Below are 18122 nucleotides of genomic sequence, written 5' to 3'. Positions count from 1 at the left end.
GCACTGAGGGAAAACCCCTTTTAGATAAAATTAATTTTCTTTAACAAGTAACAGTCCTTTTCTGAAGCCGGAACTGCGCTGGATCAAGCAGTTGTGTTGAAATAATTAGGTAGGTTTTTCTTTTCTTTCTTTGGTATCGGAATATGCATTTAGACAACATAATTCCATGAAATTATTGAGAATCAGTAACAATGCGAGATCCTCATTAGAGGCTAAGATAATTCAAGGTTACATAATAAAATAAAAACATGTTATGTTTATACCAAATGATTAGAGACACCTTTCATTTAAACAGATTGGTCTTCTATTGGGTATTTCCATGAAAAAGGGCTTCGACTGCTTCTTGGCACAAAATCCAAATTGGCATTTCAAGGGATATAATTTAAATGCTGAGACATACAGATGCCTGGGGGTATTATCTTTTTTTTTCTGAGTCATTTGAGAGCTCAGCTCTCACTCCTGGCCCTTTTAACTGGGACTTTGTGGTGGATTCCACACGGAAACTTTTAAACCATTTCGGCAGCTCTGCCGGGCTTGTGCTTGACTGTACGAGTGTGTAAGCCTCTGTCATTGATTGTCCAGCCGCCAATGTCCTCAGGCAGGAGCAGAGAAAAATAGAACAAAAATTGGAAAGCACCGTGGGGCGGTGGTGGAATCTGCCTGGTTTACACAAACGCGCCGAAATGCTGCTTCTCTTCTTCCCTGTCCAAGTTCAGGCTCATTTTGGTCCATCCCAGAGAGAATTTCTCTCTTGTTTAATTGATTCTCTTTACTGCCCCTGTGCTTTTTATGTTTTATGACTTATCAAATATTAAGTGAATCTTTAGCTGTGACACCTTGAAGAAACCCGTGAGAGCGCTGCAGGGGGAATGAAATCTGACCCCCAAAGGCAAGGAAATAAGAAACCAAACCAAACCAGGATAATATGGGATATAATGAAAATACCCTACCCAGGGAGTGAATTTCTCAGCGTCTAGCAATTTAAATCATATCTTTGGCCAAAACAGAATTCTTGGAGTGTTTTCTCAGGAGTCCATGGTTTTCTGGTATAAAACGGATCAGCTGGTGTTTTCCTAAAACCATTAGTTGCTTTCCAAGCACAGTTCACACCCCCTTTCTGCAAATGGTGAATAAGGGTGTCATTAAAGGCCCTCATTCCCTCCATGGTGTTTCTGGAATTTGCTGGATCCTCTGAAAGCGTCAGAGGTTGGCTTTGCCCAAGGCTGTCCTGGGATTCCGAGGAGAGTCCAAGAGAGGCCTCTGTTTACTAGTTAGCAATTCCCTAAGTAAACAATGAACCCTGGGGAAAGGCACCCAGTTCTTTAGGGAAGATAGTTCTTTAGTTTACTTTTTATTTGAATGAAATCCTTCAAAACAATGGAAGTACTTCTGTATACTCCCAGAGCCTGTTATCAAGGTGAATGTGATGAGCTCCGTGTTCAAAGACCTCTTCATCTATGTGTAGAAAGCCCTAGACTGGTCTGACTACCTGTATGTCAGGATCAAAGTCCTGATGGCAACCTATACTCTGAGACCCAGTTTCCTCATCTGTGAAACAACTTCAGAGGCTGGTGAGGGTACTAATGAATGAAATGATGTGAATGTAGCATGGTGCCCGGCACACAACATATGCTGTTCTCTCAGATTAAATATGCAATTACTTCTAATAGGGGTCCTTTTAAATAATTACTGTCATCTTCAGTAGGGAAATAATGTTGTATTATACTGGCTAATAAGGGGTTGTGGAAAAAAAAACATGTTTTAATGGGAGGAAAGATACATGAAGTGGGCCATAGAAAGTGATCTCAATTAGTAGAGTGGCACCATCAGGCACCCAAGTCCATGGAGTGAATCAAAAGAATTAATCAACCTGTGACCACAGGCCTGAGAATTAAGTGATGGCTTAGGGATTTCTGGGAGATAGGTAAATGAGATGAGGCTTCATTTCTTTCTTTCTTTTTTTTTTTTTTTGGTGGTGAGTAGTGCTGGTAGAACTCAATCAAGGGAACTGACATTTGTTTTCAAAGACACAAAGCCATAGTTCATCCTTTGTCTACCTGCCTCCCTGGATATCCAATGTTCTCTACATTTTAAAACAGAAGAGACTGCTTTATGGGCTATATGTTCTCTTTCATTGGTGCACACATATGAAAGACCCCCACAGTGGTTATTTGGACCACTTCCTTACCATTTTAGCCTGACTTCTGAAGAGAAATTAGAGACAGGGCACACAGGGAGGTCCTGCAGAGGTAGGGTGTTTGAATCCAACAGATAGAGTTCAAGTCTTGGCCTCAGTCAAGACACTTTCCCTCTCTAAGCTGACACTGCCTGGCGCTGGTGGACATGGGCAACACCAACCTCACAGAACTATCTTGAAGCTTCAATGACACAGCGCTTTCAATGTGCTTCACACACCACCGAGGGTGTAGCAGGTGTTCAATAAATGTTCGCGTTCTCTATTATTCCTGGCCAGCTCTAGCTACTCATTCTGGTGAACTCATCTTCCTGATTCTCTGTGGCCACTGAAGAATGCCTTGGACATAGCCAGCTATACAGTCATGGTGATAAGAATTTTAATAAATACTCTCAAAACTTGACAAATAGATTGAACTACTCATTAGATAATAGTGACAGGCTCATGATATCGTCTCCCTGCCTGAACACCCTAAAGCTTGGGTGGGTTATCTTTTCCCAGCGAATCCTTTCCTCTGAATCAAAGCCTGACCAGGAAGGGCAGACATTTTTAGCTTGATCCTGACATCTTTAGTGCTTCCCAATGGACTGGATGTGGGCACTGCCTGTCTTCCTCATGTCTGGGCCCGGGAGAGAGATCACTTTCCTAAACCACTTGACCACCCTGTTCTTTTGTTCCCACCACCCCCCTTCCTGCCCCCAAGAATGAACAATACTGCCAAGCTTTCTTCCCACAGCCACATGTGAGCACCTCCCCTCCACCCCCTCCCCCTGCCCCAGGATTCTCTCTTCTTCAAATCAGCCTGATGATAGACTGGTGACTCCTAGGTGAAAGGTCTGAAGGGGCACTGTCCCATCTCCGTGTCCCTTGCTTTGTACCTAATGAAACAGTGAACTTCTTAACCAGAGGCTAAAAAGTCCTTTTGTAAAAGCTCAGTGTTGAGGAAGGACTGCCAAGTCACTTATATGATGGGTCATCTTTAATCTATCCAAGTGAAATCCTCAGGATTACAAAGTGTTATTGAAGAGTTCTGCAAATTTCCTTTTTGTCTTGTTTTCCTCTGGGGATCTCAAATTCTTATTTGTTTTCTACATGCTTTGTGGACTGAATGTTTGTGTACTTCCTAAATTCGTCTATTGAAGTCCTTACCCCCCCACCCCCCGACTCCTACCTTGGGATAGTATTTGGAGGCGGGACCTTTGAGAGTAATTAGGTTTAAATGAGGTCATAAAGGTGGAGCCCCCATGGTGGGATTAGTGTTCTTATAAGAGGGAGAAAGATCAGAGCTTGCCCTCCCATATATGAGAACACAGCAAGAAGCCAGGAAGATAGCTCCCACCCTGCACCCCACCCCCCCACCCCAGCCTGCCACCAAAGGAACCTCGTCAGCCTGCACCTTGATCTTAGACTTCTTGGCCTCCAGAACTGTGAGAAATAAATGTCTGTTGTTTGAGCCACTTAGTCTATGGGGATTTGTCCCAGCAGCCTGAGCTGACTAGGAGAAGGTACACAATGCCTGTGTGAACACTGCCCATCATAAGGCTGGGCCCTTGCAGTAGTCAGGAAGTGGGTCTGGCTGAGGCATTAGGAGATAGCTCTTGCTGCATTGTTTTGCCAAGAATGTCTCAGTCCTGCTCTCTCCTTGGGTTCTCAGCCAAAATGGGTCTCAGTTACAGCATATGGATGCCTGGGTATCCTAATTCATCCCATTGTTGTCCCTAATGTAAATCAGGGCAGTGATGTAAATTTCAAATAAAAAGCATGGTTGGTGTCAGTCCAAGCAGCCATTAAAAATAAGATCAGGATTTATAATGAGCCTCATTGGGAGAGTAAAATCCTTCAGACTGCTGAAAACACTGGCCCTTACCAATGTGCAACATACAACAGGGCAAATGAAAACAAAAACGAAGTACCTATTTTCACAGTAAATGATATTGAGGTCCATATTTACTCGAGTGACGAACATATGGCAGTCAATTCTGACTTCATTGATCGTAGGGGGAGGCAGGGCATGAGCCACAACCACGAGACCCATGATTTGGCTGGGGACGGTCCTCCCGTGGGACAGTGACACCCTCAGTCGTAGCCGGCCCGTTATGTGAATCACCTGGAATAGAACATTAAGTACAGGACACAGTCAAATTTACATCCGGGCTGTAACAGTACTTCTTTTGAGAAATGCAGAATTGCGTCTGGAATAACGAATGTTAGCTTGAATCTGGTGTAATCATAAGGGCTGTCAAAGTGCCCTCAATGTCCTCAAGGCAAGAGACAAAAGAGAAATAGTCTTATACTCTGAGTGTTTCTCAAGGCAGCATTATTAGTGTGCTATTGCTATCTTTCAGGACTTATTTTTTTTCACGTTCAGAGGAAGTTCACAACCAGGTAAAAGGACAAAGTTGAGCCCTGAGCTGCAAAAATAAATGTTTGCATTTTCATCCCTTGCTAGTGGATGATATCTGTCCTTCTCCACATTTCTACTGAATGGGATTCCATGGATGTCTCTTTTCAGAAGTGTGGCTCAGAGCTTTCCTTCGTTCTCAAAAAAGCCAAAGACTCCAGTGATTAAAAGATTCAGTGACAATGACATGAATGTGTCCTTTTGAGCACAGACATTCCATGTTAGGCAGTGCTGAGTTACCTGCACATGTAACACCACGCTTTATCACAATGCCCTGTGGGATCAAAGGTCAGAGGAACTCAGCGTATGATTTGTTCCTTGAGCTCTTACCGCAGTAGATCAGGAAGGCTTGCACCGTGTTGGTGACAGCTCCGAAGTACTTGCTCAGAAACAAGAGGGAGAAAACTGTGCTGTGATTTTTGGTTTTTTAGTCAAAGTATGCCATGGATGGTCTGACCACCCACTCAGAACCAAATAATGTTGGCTCATCATCCTCACATTGTTTTCAATGATGTTTTTATAAAGCCCTCTTTTGAAAAAATTGCTTTATTTTTGAATTGAACATAGGAGATGAGTCCCACTGTGAGTTTCCTTAAATAATGTTTTGGGAAATGAATCATAAAAAGATGGAAAGAATGAGGATTTGTGTGGCACCGCTTCTGGGTGATGGAAGGCGCGTGTGTATATGTATGTGTGTGTGAGGGGGTTGGAGACCGTGCGTACCCTAGTTGTGTTCCTCGGGCCCTGTGACAGTGTGGGGTACCCTCCAAACGAGGTTGTAGAAATACTTGCCACCATTTCCTGTTGCCCAGTTGCATAGCTGGTCGAGTTTCTGTGTTTGCTTTGCCTCTCCAAATGCACCTTGAGCCCCAGAGACACCTTTTGAGAGTCTCCTTTTCCCTCCTTGTCAGAAGAAACTGAAGTGGGAAGTGGGTCTCTGACCTCCCTGGAGCAATAAGAACTAGCATCTGCTCTCCTTCCTAGGGGCTTGACTGGTAATTCCTTTTTCATTGTGTTTTTAAGTTATTCAGTCTTCCAAAAGCAAAGCCACACTGCTGTCAGTCAGGAAGCAGGATCAAAGCTTATGGGGCCGCCCTTCGGAGTCCTGGCTGTTCTAAATGATCCCTCTTCCCTGTCCTCCTTCATGTTTGAGCCCAGAGCTGTGGATCTGGAAACCAACGAGGAGGATTATTCAGGTTATTTTAGGAGCAGTTTTTTGACCACCCGCATTAAAGTTGACTAAATTCATGCTTAATGCACCTTTGCTTTCAGCTTTGGTCAGACGAGCTACTTTATGAATATTTGAAAATGTTCCTAGAGGCAAGGATGCTAAAACATCATCACAGACACATATTTTTGCAAGACCTCATTAACTAATAAAGAAACAGCTAAAAGAAATGGGATTAGCTTCACAGGAGGGGTGTTAACAGTCCCTGGTCCTCCTCCCAGCTAGGCTTGCATAGATGCTCATTTATCATTATCTGTCTTGTTTTATCAGGAACAGTCAGCTTCTTGGAAAAACACAGATCTATAAATGCTCAGGAAAACTCACACCCAGAAATGATATGTTAAATAAATCCCCACTTGGTATTCTCTTCCAAAGCAATTTAAAGGCATCTGGGGTAGCAGACATTTGAGGAAGCCAGGCAGGCTACTAGGGAGCTGCGTGCATGTCAGAGCTACCCGCCTCTGATCTCCTCCAGCTTTGCCCATGGCCATTGAGCTGTTGAAAGGGGTCAAAAGTTGGGTTGGGCAGGGACCTAGATTTGCCATCTCTTGATTTTCTTCTCCTGGAGAAAGCCACTCAACTTCACTGCATCTCTTTCTTTCCTGTGAAATGGGGATAATAATGACTATTCTGCAGTTATATTATGAAAGTCAAAGGAGGTGGTGGTGGTAAACACTTTCCAAATCATAAAGAAGTATAAAAATTTTCATCATAATTCTGTTTGCCTTTAAAAATAATAAGGATAAGGACTGATCATACATTTGATCTTGACCACAGGCCAAATAAATAATTATTACTTTAAAGGATCATGCTATATTGTATTTGGGAGAAAAATTGGGAGAGTCTATTTTAGGTCATTCTCCTTTTCATTTTTTAAGTGAGGAAAGTGGCTCTGTAACATTCCTCCCCTAACTGGAATCACTGGGTTTGGAAATGGCAAAGAGAGCCTAGAATCCATGTTTCTAGGTTGTGTTTGCCCCTGGAGAAGGAAATGGCAACCCATTCCAGTATTCTTGCCTGGGAAATCTCATGGACGGAGGAACCTGGCAGACTATAGTCCATGGTGTTGCAAAGAGTTGGACACGACTGGGTACCTGTCAGCAGCAGGTTGTGTTTGAGCATCATTTCAACTTTGTTATGCTTTTATATGTTTTAAGTGCATATTCATATTGAACCACAACATTAGAAGTTTATACCAGATGCCAATTTACTGCCTTAAGTAAGCTGTATATGAACCTTTGAAATGATTTCATGTATAGCAGAAGCCTGAATTATTTGAAAAGTCTGAGAAACTATACAAACTAAGAAAGGAAAAAAAAACCTAAGAAAATTGCCAATGCAATAAACAAAGCAGTTGTCAAGAAATGTCAAAGAACATCAGAGTGTGTTTGTCTGAGTGTATGTACATCTGGGGGTGGGGGAGAGAGAGGTTGAAGAGAAGAAAAGATATGTTAGGTCCTGTAATTAATTTGGGGGTTTAAATTATGGTATTTCCCCCAAATCCATTTCATAAGGCCAACAATTTTTTTTTCCTCCCATTGTGAGAAGTTATGTTCTGATTTTAGAAACACGACAAGAGAACATGTATCCAAACACACATACAGTTTGTTTGTTTGTTTGTTTTACTTTGTAGTTGCTTTGAAGGTTGAAGGCCTGAGGCTGGATAAAAAGTATTATCAGAAGATCTGGGTTCATATCCTAGCTCTGGCACTGCATAGTCATGCAACTATGATGCTCAGGGAATTGAAATGACTTGCTTACTTTCCAGGTCAGCATATTAGGGATTAAAAACCTAGTACAGAGAGAATAAGTACTCTGTAAAGATGTCTTTTGTTTTCTTAATGAGGTCATCAAAGGGCACTTTTTTGGTTTTTTAGTTTCTCAAACATATGCAAGGAGTCTTGATAGGTACCAGAGAGAAAATCAAGGTGGATCAAATGTAAACCTGTTCTCAAGAGTTCATAGACTACCCAGTGAGAGGAAACAAACAATTACTCCTAATATATTAAGATTGGGAGATGACTCAGGGTCTGCTCAAATGGTTCTCCATTCTGGTTATATGACAGAATCTCCTGTGCTGTGTTGTTAAAGCATGGATTCCAAGGCTCCCTGCCCCAGAGATTCTAGTTAGGTAGGACTGGGCTGGGGTCCAACATTTGTTTTTTAGAACATCAAAGGTGATATCTACTACAGGATAATGTCTGGCTAAAGCGTTTGGACTTCTACCAGTGGTTCTCAACCTTACTACACATTGAAATCACCCAGGGAGTAGAGTCCCCGTGTTAAAGCTGTATCCAAGACCAGTAAAATGTGGACCTCTGGGATACAGGGCTGCTGAGAGGATTAAGTAGAAATGTATACAAAGTGCCTGGTATACGCCTGATACACAGTATATGCTCAAAAAAATACTATCTTCTTAAATAAAAAGTGTGTACACCAAAGGAAAGGTATAGAATGAAACTTTGGGGATGCCAGGGTAGGCAGAAAATACTTCTGACCGAATGGATCTGGAAGGCTACATGAAACTGGCACTAAATTAAAACTGCCATAAGATACAGAATGGTAAAAGGGGTTCCAGATAGAGAAAAGGGCTGGAGCATAAAGTACAATAGAAACAAATACAAAAGATAACCTATTGGAGACACCCAGAGAGCCAGGAGCATTTCAACGAGGGTTAGCAGAAGAGACAGAGATGGGGCAAGTACTAGGTACAAGCAGTAGAAGTTGCTAATGGGACCTGGAGAGAAGCATGGTGATTCTGAGCCTGTGTCATAGAAGATAATGGTAGACTAAATGATGACTGGGAATGCAGGAATTGCTGGCAAAGGGATGAAAAAGATTTCCCTGTGGACACTTAGTATTTGAGCAGCCTGGGGAGATGCTGGCAAGGTATCCTTTGATTGTTGGAAAAAGAGGTTGAGCGCTCAACTCAAAAGTAAGAGTTGAGAGATGAAGGTATGGTTGAAGACTTGATTGGTTGGTTGGTTTGTGCTCCACTTTGGGTTTTTTTTTTTTTGACTGGAGGTGATACTTAAAACCAAGCAATTCAATGGAATTACCAACGGAGAAAACATAGATAAGAGAAAAACACCAAAGGCATCCCCCCACCATGCCAGCCCTTTGAGTATCTGAAGCCTAAAGCAACTTAACTTCTCTAAATTGAATTTACTCTATAATGATTACTTTTGCTTAAAAGGTGACCATTTATGAAAACTCTAAGCTCCCTTTTTCTCCACCCCCAATTCCATTCTGACATAAATGCTAAGCTTTCCACATGGTCACCAGGCCCCGTGGTAACATCCCAAAACATAGGATGGCTTTTTTGTGCGGTTAAGCAGGTGAATGAGAAATGATGTTGAATACAAGTAGATAAACCTAAATGCTAATATGATTTCACGAACTGTGAAACCATAAAAATAGTAATTTTAAAGTGAAAGGAATACTGTGGCTTAGAAATAACATTGAATTGGGAAACAGAACAACTGATCTCAGTTCTGGTTCTGGTGACTTCTGGCACGTCTTCTAGCTTGACCAGGGCAGCATTTCCTCAGATCTAAAAGGGAAGATAAGAGTCAGGTGCTGATACCTAGGATTCTAAGTTCTAGAGAATTCTATGACCTACTGCTCAGTAGAGGGGCTGTCACTGTGCTGTTACCCTACCTCCCACTCCCCTGACAGCTCCATGGTGAGGGCAGGAGCTTCCAAGGGCAGCTGCAAGCTAATCAATGCAGAGTTTACTTTAAGAATTAAATCAGTAGGGGTTTAGGGGTCGTATCCGGGTTGGAACAGTGCTTTGGTTTTGGCCAACGCCAGGTAAAAATTGCCTCTGTGTCCTAAAGGTTTGTCTTGGTCTGGTCTTTAATCTACAGACATTCTTCAAAAGAGATTTCTGAGTGAAAAGATTCTTGGACCCCGAGCTCAATTTTATGTAAGAGCTCAGTTCTCACATTTCCTTTCATTGTTCTTGGTTTATCCTAAAGAGCTGTGCAAAAATGCTAAAGCCCATATTTTTCTAAACCCCTTACACAGCACTGCCCAGACTCCAGCAATAGTGAAGCAGTAAGCACAGGATTTCTGAGTGGAAATCCTACCATCTTTGATAAAAATGTCCAAATTAGCATCATTTGACAGTTCCACATTGAAGAAATCATCGTCTGACTTTTAGTTTTCTTCTTGGATACAACAAGTGAGTGTGCGCCACGTAGAGAGTACATGATCGTGGAGTTTAGGACGAATGTGGGAGTGTTAACAAGCCATGATTCTTGGACAAATATATATTTCTCTTCCTGCCATATGCTCCTTTCTGTCATCTGTTGGTGATAAACACTTAGATGCGCTCCACTAATATCTTCTCATTATAAACAAGCCCATCACAAAGACCTTGATAAAACCTCCCCTCTGTCAATACTTAAGGAAAGAAAGTCCATGACGGGAAAATACATCTGGAAGCTATTCTCCATTCTTTTAGGAGTAAATCTCACCACTAGTCCTATGAAACGTTTTCTTTATCAAAAGGAAGTGCTAAGTATTATGTGCATTATTTTCCACATATAATGTAAAGTACAGAATAAGGCTAGGCACAGGGATGAACCAAGAAGCTGCAGGCAGGAAAAAAACTATGATTCCCTGGGTTTAGAGCATCTTCAGAGATTTTTTTTTTACTTGTCCTTTAAAGGAATCCAAATTTACCTTAAAAATTAAGCTTCCTTCTGGCACTCTGGTCTTTTTTCTTTTATTCCCCTGTAGAGGTCTGGTTCAGCATACAGATCATCAAATCACTAGCTCGGGTGGGAGAGTCAGCTAATTATTTTTAAGTGATGGGGGCTCTGGTGGCCCACAACCTGCTGAAAGATAAGGGCTTAGCTGGGTCTTCTGAATCTAAACATCTAGCCTACAGCCTAACAACTTAATCTAAACCAGCAGGAGAATATCAACCTCATGTAAATTACTTCATGCAAATTTTTAGGGAATGGGATTTCCTGAATTTAGAGCATATCATCGGTTCGGTTGGAGAAACTTCCCTAACAGGTCTCTCTGTCTCTCCCTCTCTGACTCCTGAAACCGAAGTCTTTGCACAAGGCCTGAAAAACAAAACCAACTCATCTGAGACCAAGAACTTGTCCATAGAGGCAGACACTAGGGAGAAGAGGACTCACAGCTGAAGTGAGGGGCAAGAGAACAGCAGTGTTAGTTCCCTTCCCTTTCCAGCATCTCAGATTTTATTTCTAGAAACTGACTGGCTTCTAGGAATGTTCATCGTAGTTAACAATGAAACTTAAGCAGTTGGGGATAAGAAAGGACAGAAGAGGGATAAGTTGACTTCTCAAGGCAGAGGTGAGACTGAGGGTGAGGGGAGAGGTCCAGGGGGAAACTGGTTCTTGGCAGGGAGCAGGTAAAGATGCACGCCTCTTCCGGGGCCAAAGGAGATGCAACTGAGGAGAGGTGGTCGTGGAATGTCATCATCAACTAGGTCTAGAGGTGCTGATCAATTCAGGAACCACGTGGGTGGTAGGAGGCTTTCTGGAAGTTTGTCCCTAAGAATTTCCCTAAGAGTAGGGCTCTTCAGGCTTGGGTAAGATTTAGCACTTAAGGCTCGAGGACTAGCAAGAACCGGAGAGTTTTAGATGGGCTCAACTTAAGGGCAGCTCTGACAGTGGAGAAGAAAGGAGGTGAGACTGGGTACAAGGGAAGTATTCAGGGCAAAGTTAAGGAAGAGGGTCCCCAGCAGTTCTCTCAGGTAGAAGACGACAGTCAGAAAGTATGAATTCCCAGGGACTCCATTTGGTTTGACTGCAGAAGAGATGGACAGGAGGGGAAATGCAATGGGAGTACAATCAGCTGATGCTTGGTCTGATGGCTGAGCAGGTTCACCAAGGGTGGGTTGTTGAAGTGGACAGACCTACAGCTGTAGGTAAGGGCATTCCCGACTCTGATAGGCAGAGGAAGGAAGGAAGCCAGGGGCTAATTTCTCTGTTTTCACTGAGATCCTAAGGTCCTGAAAGCAAAGACTCATGATGCATAAACATGAGGAAGGGGGCATTCTTCCTCTTACAGCTGAAGTCAACTTGCTCTGTCCTATACACAAATAACTAAATGAGCCAGGCACACGGGGGAAACATATTTTGCTCTTTAATTGGAAAGCCCACAACACCTAATGCTGATATCAGGGATTTATTTAAAACCCCAAACCCTCTAGGGTTAGTGGTTTTTAAATCTAAGCATGTACAGAAATCACTTGGAGAGCTAGTTCCAGGGCAGGAATACAGATGCAGATGTAAAGAAGAGACATGTGAACATGAAGGTGGGGGGTGGGGGGGGTGGTGGGATTACTGGGAGATTAAGTTTGACATAAATACACTACCATGTGTAAAATAGATAGCTAGTGGGAACCTGTGGGATAGCACAAGGAGCTCAACTTGGTGGGAGGGAGAGGATATGGGTACACATATGGCTGACCCACCTTGTTTTATAGCAGAAACTAACATGACATTGTAAAGCAATTATACTCCAATAAAAAAATAACACACACACACACATAATAGGGATCCCAAGGCCCTACCCCCCAAACTCTGGATTCTTTAAAGCTGGAAAGGAACCTAGGAATCTGCCTGCCACCTAGCATTCCAAGGGCTTTTATGCCAGTGGTTAGTATAGCCATCCTTTCAGTCTTGCTTTAAGGGCAGGCCATTGGGTCACAAAGTGGGGCTTCCCTGGTGGTTCAGCCAGTAAAGAATCCGCCTGCAATGCAGGAGACCTGGGTTCAATCTCTGGGTTGGGAAGATGCCCTGGAGAAGGAAATGGCAACCCACTCCAGTAATCTTGCCTGGAGAATCCCATGGACAGAGGGGCCTGGCGGGCTATAGTCTCCGGGGTCGCCAAGAGTTGGGACATGACTTAGTGACTAAACCACCACTCTTGGGTCCGTCTAGCCGCAGCATCATCTTTATCTAGAGCTGAACGGATTTAGACATCTTAGAAAGCTGACCCCGCGGCTTATCACAGACTGCTTCCTAAATGAACAAAGAAAGATGTACATTTATGGTTAAATCAGGACTGAAAACCCCCCTACTCTGTAAACACAAGCCCTTGTCTTGGTTCCCTGGAAGAGGAGGATCAGCTCTTGATAAGCAGAAACCCTGGGCTGATGTGGGACTGGGGCGTGTTTTCTGTGCACGGGCTGCCTGACGGAGGCGCTGGGAGTCCTGCCAAGGCTCCTTCACTTGTGGGCTGCACTGTTGTGCCCCACGGTCTCGGGGGAGGTGGAGCTCTGCCAGTCCCTTCTCCCGAGCCCAGCCTGCCCCTGGCTTAGCTCCTGATTAATTCAGGGGAATCCTGGGAGGTTAACCCTTAATTTGATGGCTCCAGTGGGGAGCTTGAGAGATTGGTGGTAATTTATCACCCTTAGTTGTTTTTTTTTTTTTTTTTTAAATGTATAAACATTTTCCAAGGCAACACATAAAAAATTATTTTTAAAATCCACATTTAAAAAACATTAGCCACAGCATTCTTTTCTTACATGACTGTATCCTCCAAACACAGCAATTACTTCTCATCCATCTCTGTTAACAAGCTTCAAATATATAACATAAAAAATGTAACTACAATTAGAGCCTTAGATTCTCAAAATGTGGTCAGACTCCATATTTGTTTCCTATTCCTTTCAGAGAAAACAGTCTTTCTTCTACCAGGGATAAGATTTTTTTTAAAATTTTTTTATTGGGATAGTTTAACTAAGCTGAAGAGATTTCCTTAACGAGATTATGTAAATGTATGCCAAGGCTATAAACCACATTTTCTCAGAGAGTGGAACACTTCAAATATCATTTAATCAAACAGGACCATGGGTAGAAACACCTCTATAAATTGTTAAGGGGCAAAGCAAGAAGGCTGAACTATACACATCTGATCAAATTTCGCTTCATTCAGTTACTTTATTAAAGTCTCCTGGAGAAGGACAGAGGAACACTGTACCTCTGTGGAGGCAGCGTTTTTAGTCCTCTGTCACTTGATGTGGAGGAGGGATCTCACCCCTCACGGCCCCTGGAGGCCACTATGGCTTTAGTGTCGCTGACTTGAGGGTAGAGAGGCAGTTCTTCTCAGTGTAACTGACTGCAATTGTGTTTCCAACAGCATTAAAGAGAAAAAAAAGAAGACTCGGAATTAGTCTTAATGCCAAGTGATCCTTCACCTATAGATGCCTGCAGAAACACTTTATCATATTCTCTTTTCTTGAGGACACACGAGCTCCTATTAGGAAACAGACAATTCAGATAGTTTCTGTTTTCTATCCTTGCCCCCTTCATCTTTGTCGAAGGCATGTTTTACGTAAATTTCTTGAGTTTAGTGACACGTCTTGTTCTAAGTTAGTCTCGCACACCTTTGTTTCTGTTTGGTAACGGAATTTATACCCGCTCTAATCTGCGACAAATGGCCAAAGATAGCTGTGGACCTTGCTGAGTGCTTGTCTGTGTGAAGACAGTAGCTCCAGAGAGCTCTCTGCTCTCCTGAGAAAGGTTAGGGCAGCTCTTCTCTGTCCCCAGGCTTCCCAGGTGGCACTAGTGTTAAAGAACCGGCCTGCCGATGACTGAGACATAAGAGAGGCATTTGGTCTCTGGGTAGGGGAGATCCCCTGGAGGAGGGCATGGCAACCCCCTCCAATATTCTTGCCTGGAGAATCCCATGGGCAGAGGAGCCTGGCAGGCTACACTCCTTAGGGTTGCACAGATTCGGACATGACTGAAGTGACTTAGCACGCGTCTACTCTGTCCCCTCCACCTGGCCCGAAGGCCTGCAGGAGAGTAAATGATTACATTTTGTTAAGAAGGAAAGCCTTCAGAAGAAGGGCTCTGAGATATGGGAGTCAGCTCCTCCTCTCTTCCTCAGTGGCAGAGGATAAAGAATTAAAGACAATTATCCACGTGGATGGGTAGACCAGTCCTTGTGGAAGGGCAACTCTGCTGTCTCAGGAGCTGAAACTTATTTTTTTTAAAGCAGTCGTCCCTCTTAAAGGGAAAACACACACATACGAGGACTTGAATTACTGATAATTAAAAAAAAAACTAAACGCAAACAGATGGGTCCTAAATATTGTGGAACAATGAAAGTCCTGACATTCCCCAAATTTAGACATGAAACTCCTTACAGATCAAACCTAAAAGTGATCCCTTCCAAGGGGGCTGTTGTAGGTAACTGGAACTCTTCAGGAGTGCAAGAACAAGGAATTCTCTTAAGCTAGGCACTTTAGACTCAAATAGGTGCAAGAAACAAAGAATGCACAGTAGGAGCCAAGGTACTTCACTTTTTCTGGCACACTCAGGCAATGTTCAGTTCTGTGTTTGCAGAGAGGCACTCCTTTCTCTGTGTCAATTTCCTCACTGGGAAAGCGAGTGGGCTTTCCTACATGGGGTCTGAGACCCTTCCTTGCTGTGGTGTCTGTTAAATCTGGCATGTTTAAACATGAAGCTTTGAGCCATCATCAAAGCCCTAAACCTCTATAACTTCCCATCTGTATTATCTTGGTTCCATTCTTCATGAGGCCTGGATGTTACGTGTTAGGCATTGATTAGCAAAGGACATTTTCTGAAATGTTTCTCAACCTGCCCTCCGTCTGCTATAGCTGATATTTTATAAGGCTGCTTCATTCAGCCCTATATCTCATCCTTAATGAGAGCAATTTCTAGGAATGACAGGCCTCTCAAAACGTCTTGCTTTGTGGAGTGAATGAATCCACGCCCTGCCAAATCCTCTTTGTGTGTGGCCCCCCAGAGAGACAGCGCGCTGGGGCTGGGGGAGCGCCTTGCAGGCTACCTCGTGCATCCACCCACCTTACAGTCGTGGAGACTGAGGCAGAGTGAGGTGAAATGTCTTGCCCAAGGACGTACAACCAGTGAGTGGCAGACACAGGAAGAAAAGAGAAGTCTCCTCATCTCTCACCCAGGGCCCCTCTCCCGTTCAGCAATGCATTTCTGGGGGAAGGTTCCGCCCACTTTTCCTCTTTTGTTTTCCCAAATGTGTTTCTATCTCTATATAAATAACTCGATGAAAACTTAGGATTTTAACCTTCAAAGGACCCCGTGGCACTGACATGGGTCATTATCCATTCAGCATATGCAGTTCAGAATGCTCACATGACTTTTGTGCGTGTCACCAGCTCATTTGCTGCATTTGGTTTATTCAGCCATGATTAGAGATAGTCATTTACAGTCACACATTTGGAAACTCTTTAACAAGCTTCTAGCAGTTTCCTTTCCAGAGCTGTTTAAATAGATGAGGGTGTGGTATCAGCAGTTTCCTCCATCCTACTGATTATCCCTGTTATGCGTACGTCTTTACCAGAACTTCCCCATTTTGTAGAAAGGCTTTTAAAAAAGAGAGAGAAAACGACCCAAAGATGCACACATCCTGGAGCTGATCAGTCATCATTTCAGGAAGACTGACTAAAAAATTAAAATTGAAACCACCACACTATAACCTGAAAAATTCCCTGAAAAAAAAAAAAATCCCCCTCCCTCTTTTCATTTTAAAGAATACTTTTTGAAGTAATTGGCACAAAGACTGTTCTGGTGCAGATTGCTCCAAGTGTGCTCTTGGCAAGAACATCATAAGCACTAGAAAAACTTTAATATGCTCGAGAAGCCAAATACAAACTGACACCAGGAACTCAAGTGTGGGAACAAACAGGGGAAAAAAGAGAGCATCTCAATTTAATACAAACCTACATACAAAGGGACCAATTTCTCCGATTCATGGTTTAGCATACAATGCAGCTGTCCTCTGAGTGAATACAGAATAGTTATACATAAGAAATTAGAATTATCAATTCGAGGGAATTTCTCAAGAGTCCTTTTGATATGTAATAATGCGACTATGATGCCGAAGAAATCCAGGCATCAGTGCATTAAATGACATCAGGTTGGAATCTGTTTAGAAAAGGAGGGTTAAAACTTAGAGAAGGGTCTCTTTGATTTGACCTCTGGAGCAGAGCTCTGCAGCGAAACTCAAAATGAACAGCTTTACCCCTACCTGTAGCCTTGCTTTCCAGGTCTTTAAAGTATAAATTTGGATACATGTAGCACAGGGGGGAAATTATTCTAGAAGTGTCTCCTACATGGCAGGGAATGGGAAGAACTGTGGACCTTTGCACTCTGCAGGATACAGGGAGAGTCTTCCATTCTCTTTATACCATCGAATATAAGACGAGAACTATTAAAAGAATTTTTTTTTCCTTCCTCAAGTCATCATCTTCTTTGCTATTTTATGGTAAGGATTCAAGGATTTGGAAATTTTCTGCATCTTTCTCCATCCACATTTCAAATTTATCCCTGATTGTGACCAACACTTATTTTACCCTGAAACTGAAAAGATGGCTCCATTTTCACAGTCTTGCTAAGTAAGATTTCTCCTGCAACCCCCTGGAGTTCAAACGTGCTATAGTTTTTTTTTTTTTCTTGGAGAACGTTTGAAGTCCCCTTTAAAAATAATGCCTGGAGGATATTTTTCCCTAATACCATTTAAAGAAACTTGAAAGCATATGGCTCTCGAAGCACACAGGGTTCTAATGAAGTAATCAGCAATACTGCTCATATGCAGACTTGCACCAGAAGCAATCCTACCCAGCCCGTATCAGTCTTCAGCATGAAGCAAAATCCTGCAGAAACCCCCTTCCTCCACCTGCCGTGTAAAGGCTTAGCAAGCCAGGGTTCTCAAGCGGTGACTTTCAACCTTTGAAGGATGGAAGGTGGTAGAGAGGTTGTGTTGGGATCAGAACTGTCAGGAGCAAAGGAAATCAATCTAGTAGCTTGTAAGGCAACTCAAGACAAATATTCCTCAGTCCTACAGCCTCCCTTCATAGCATGGGAGGAGAAAATAAAGTTTCTTTATAGGGTTCTATTTGATGTAGTCCCTCTAGCTCTGCCATTACCTTAGGTGATTCTCCACACAGCCAGGCAAGACTAAATAAAACAAAAACATGGGATATTAATGCACTTTCCCTGGAACTGGAAAGAGCATGCTGTTCTGCAGTTTTGCAGTGGATTCTCTAAATCCATCACAATTAAAATCGCACTTCTTCAGGCACAACCTCATTAGTGCTGAAATATCACATCTTGAGCTATTTCCTTGGGATTTTAGCAAAACAAGTAATGATTCTTTTGATTATAGGAGTGACTTGTGCTATCATGACTGCCAAGTAAGTACGCAACTGTTTAAAAGAACCAGAATCAGCACTTGATTTTTTTTTTTTAATTCCTGCCTTGGTTTAAGCAAACATAACCCCACCCCCACCCTCCTCACCCACAACA

The 18122-nt window shown here is 42.9% G+C and overlaps 1 protein-coding gene across 1 annotated transcript in view; it reads right to left on the bottom strand.

The window, feature by feature from the left end:
• NPAS3 (neuronal PAS domain protein 3) overlaps positions 1-18122 on the bottom strand; it is a 923008-nt gene that overhangs the window by 25534 nt on the left and 879352 nt on the right. The window contains exon 8 of the mRNA XM_061159149.1: positions 4108-4301. Coding sequence (XP_061015132.1) covers positions 4108-4301 — 194 coding nt within the window. The remainder of the gene's footprint in view (positions 1-4107; positions 4302-18122) is intronic.

The sequence above is a fragment of the Dama dama genome, chromosome 13, assembly GCF_033118175.1.
Source record: "Dama dama isolate Ldn47 chromosome 13, ASM3311817v1, whole genome shotgun sequence".
Taxonomy (NCBI): Eukaryota; Metazoa; Chordata; class Mammalia; order Artiodactyla; family Cervidae; genus Dama; species Dama dama.
This window is presented reverse-complemented; position numbering and strand designations above follow the sequence as displayed.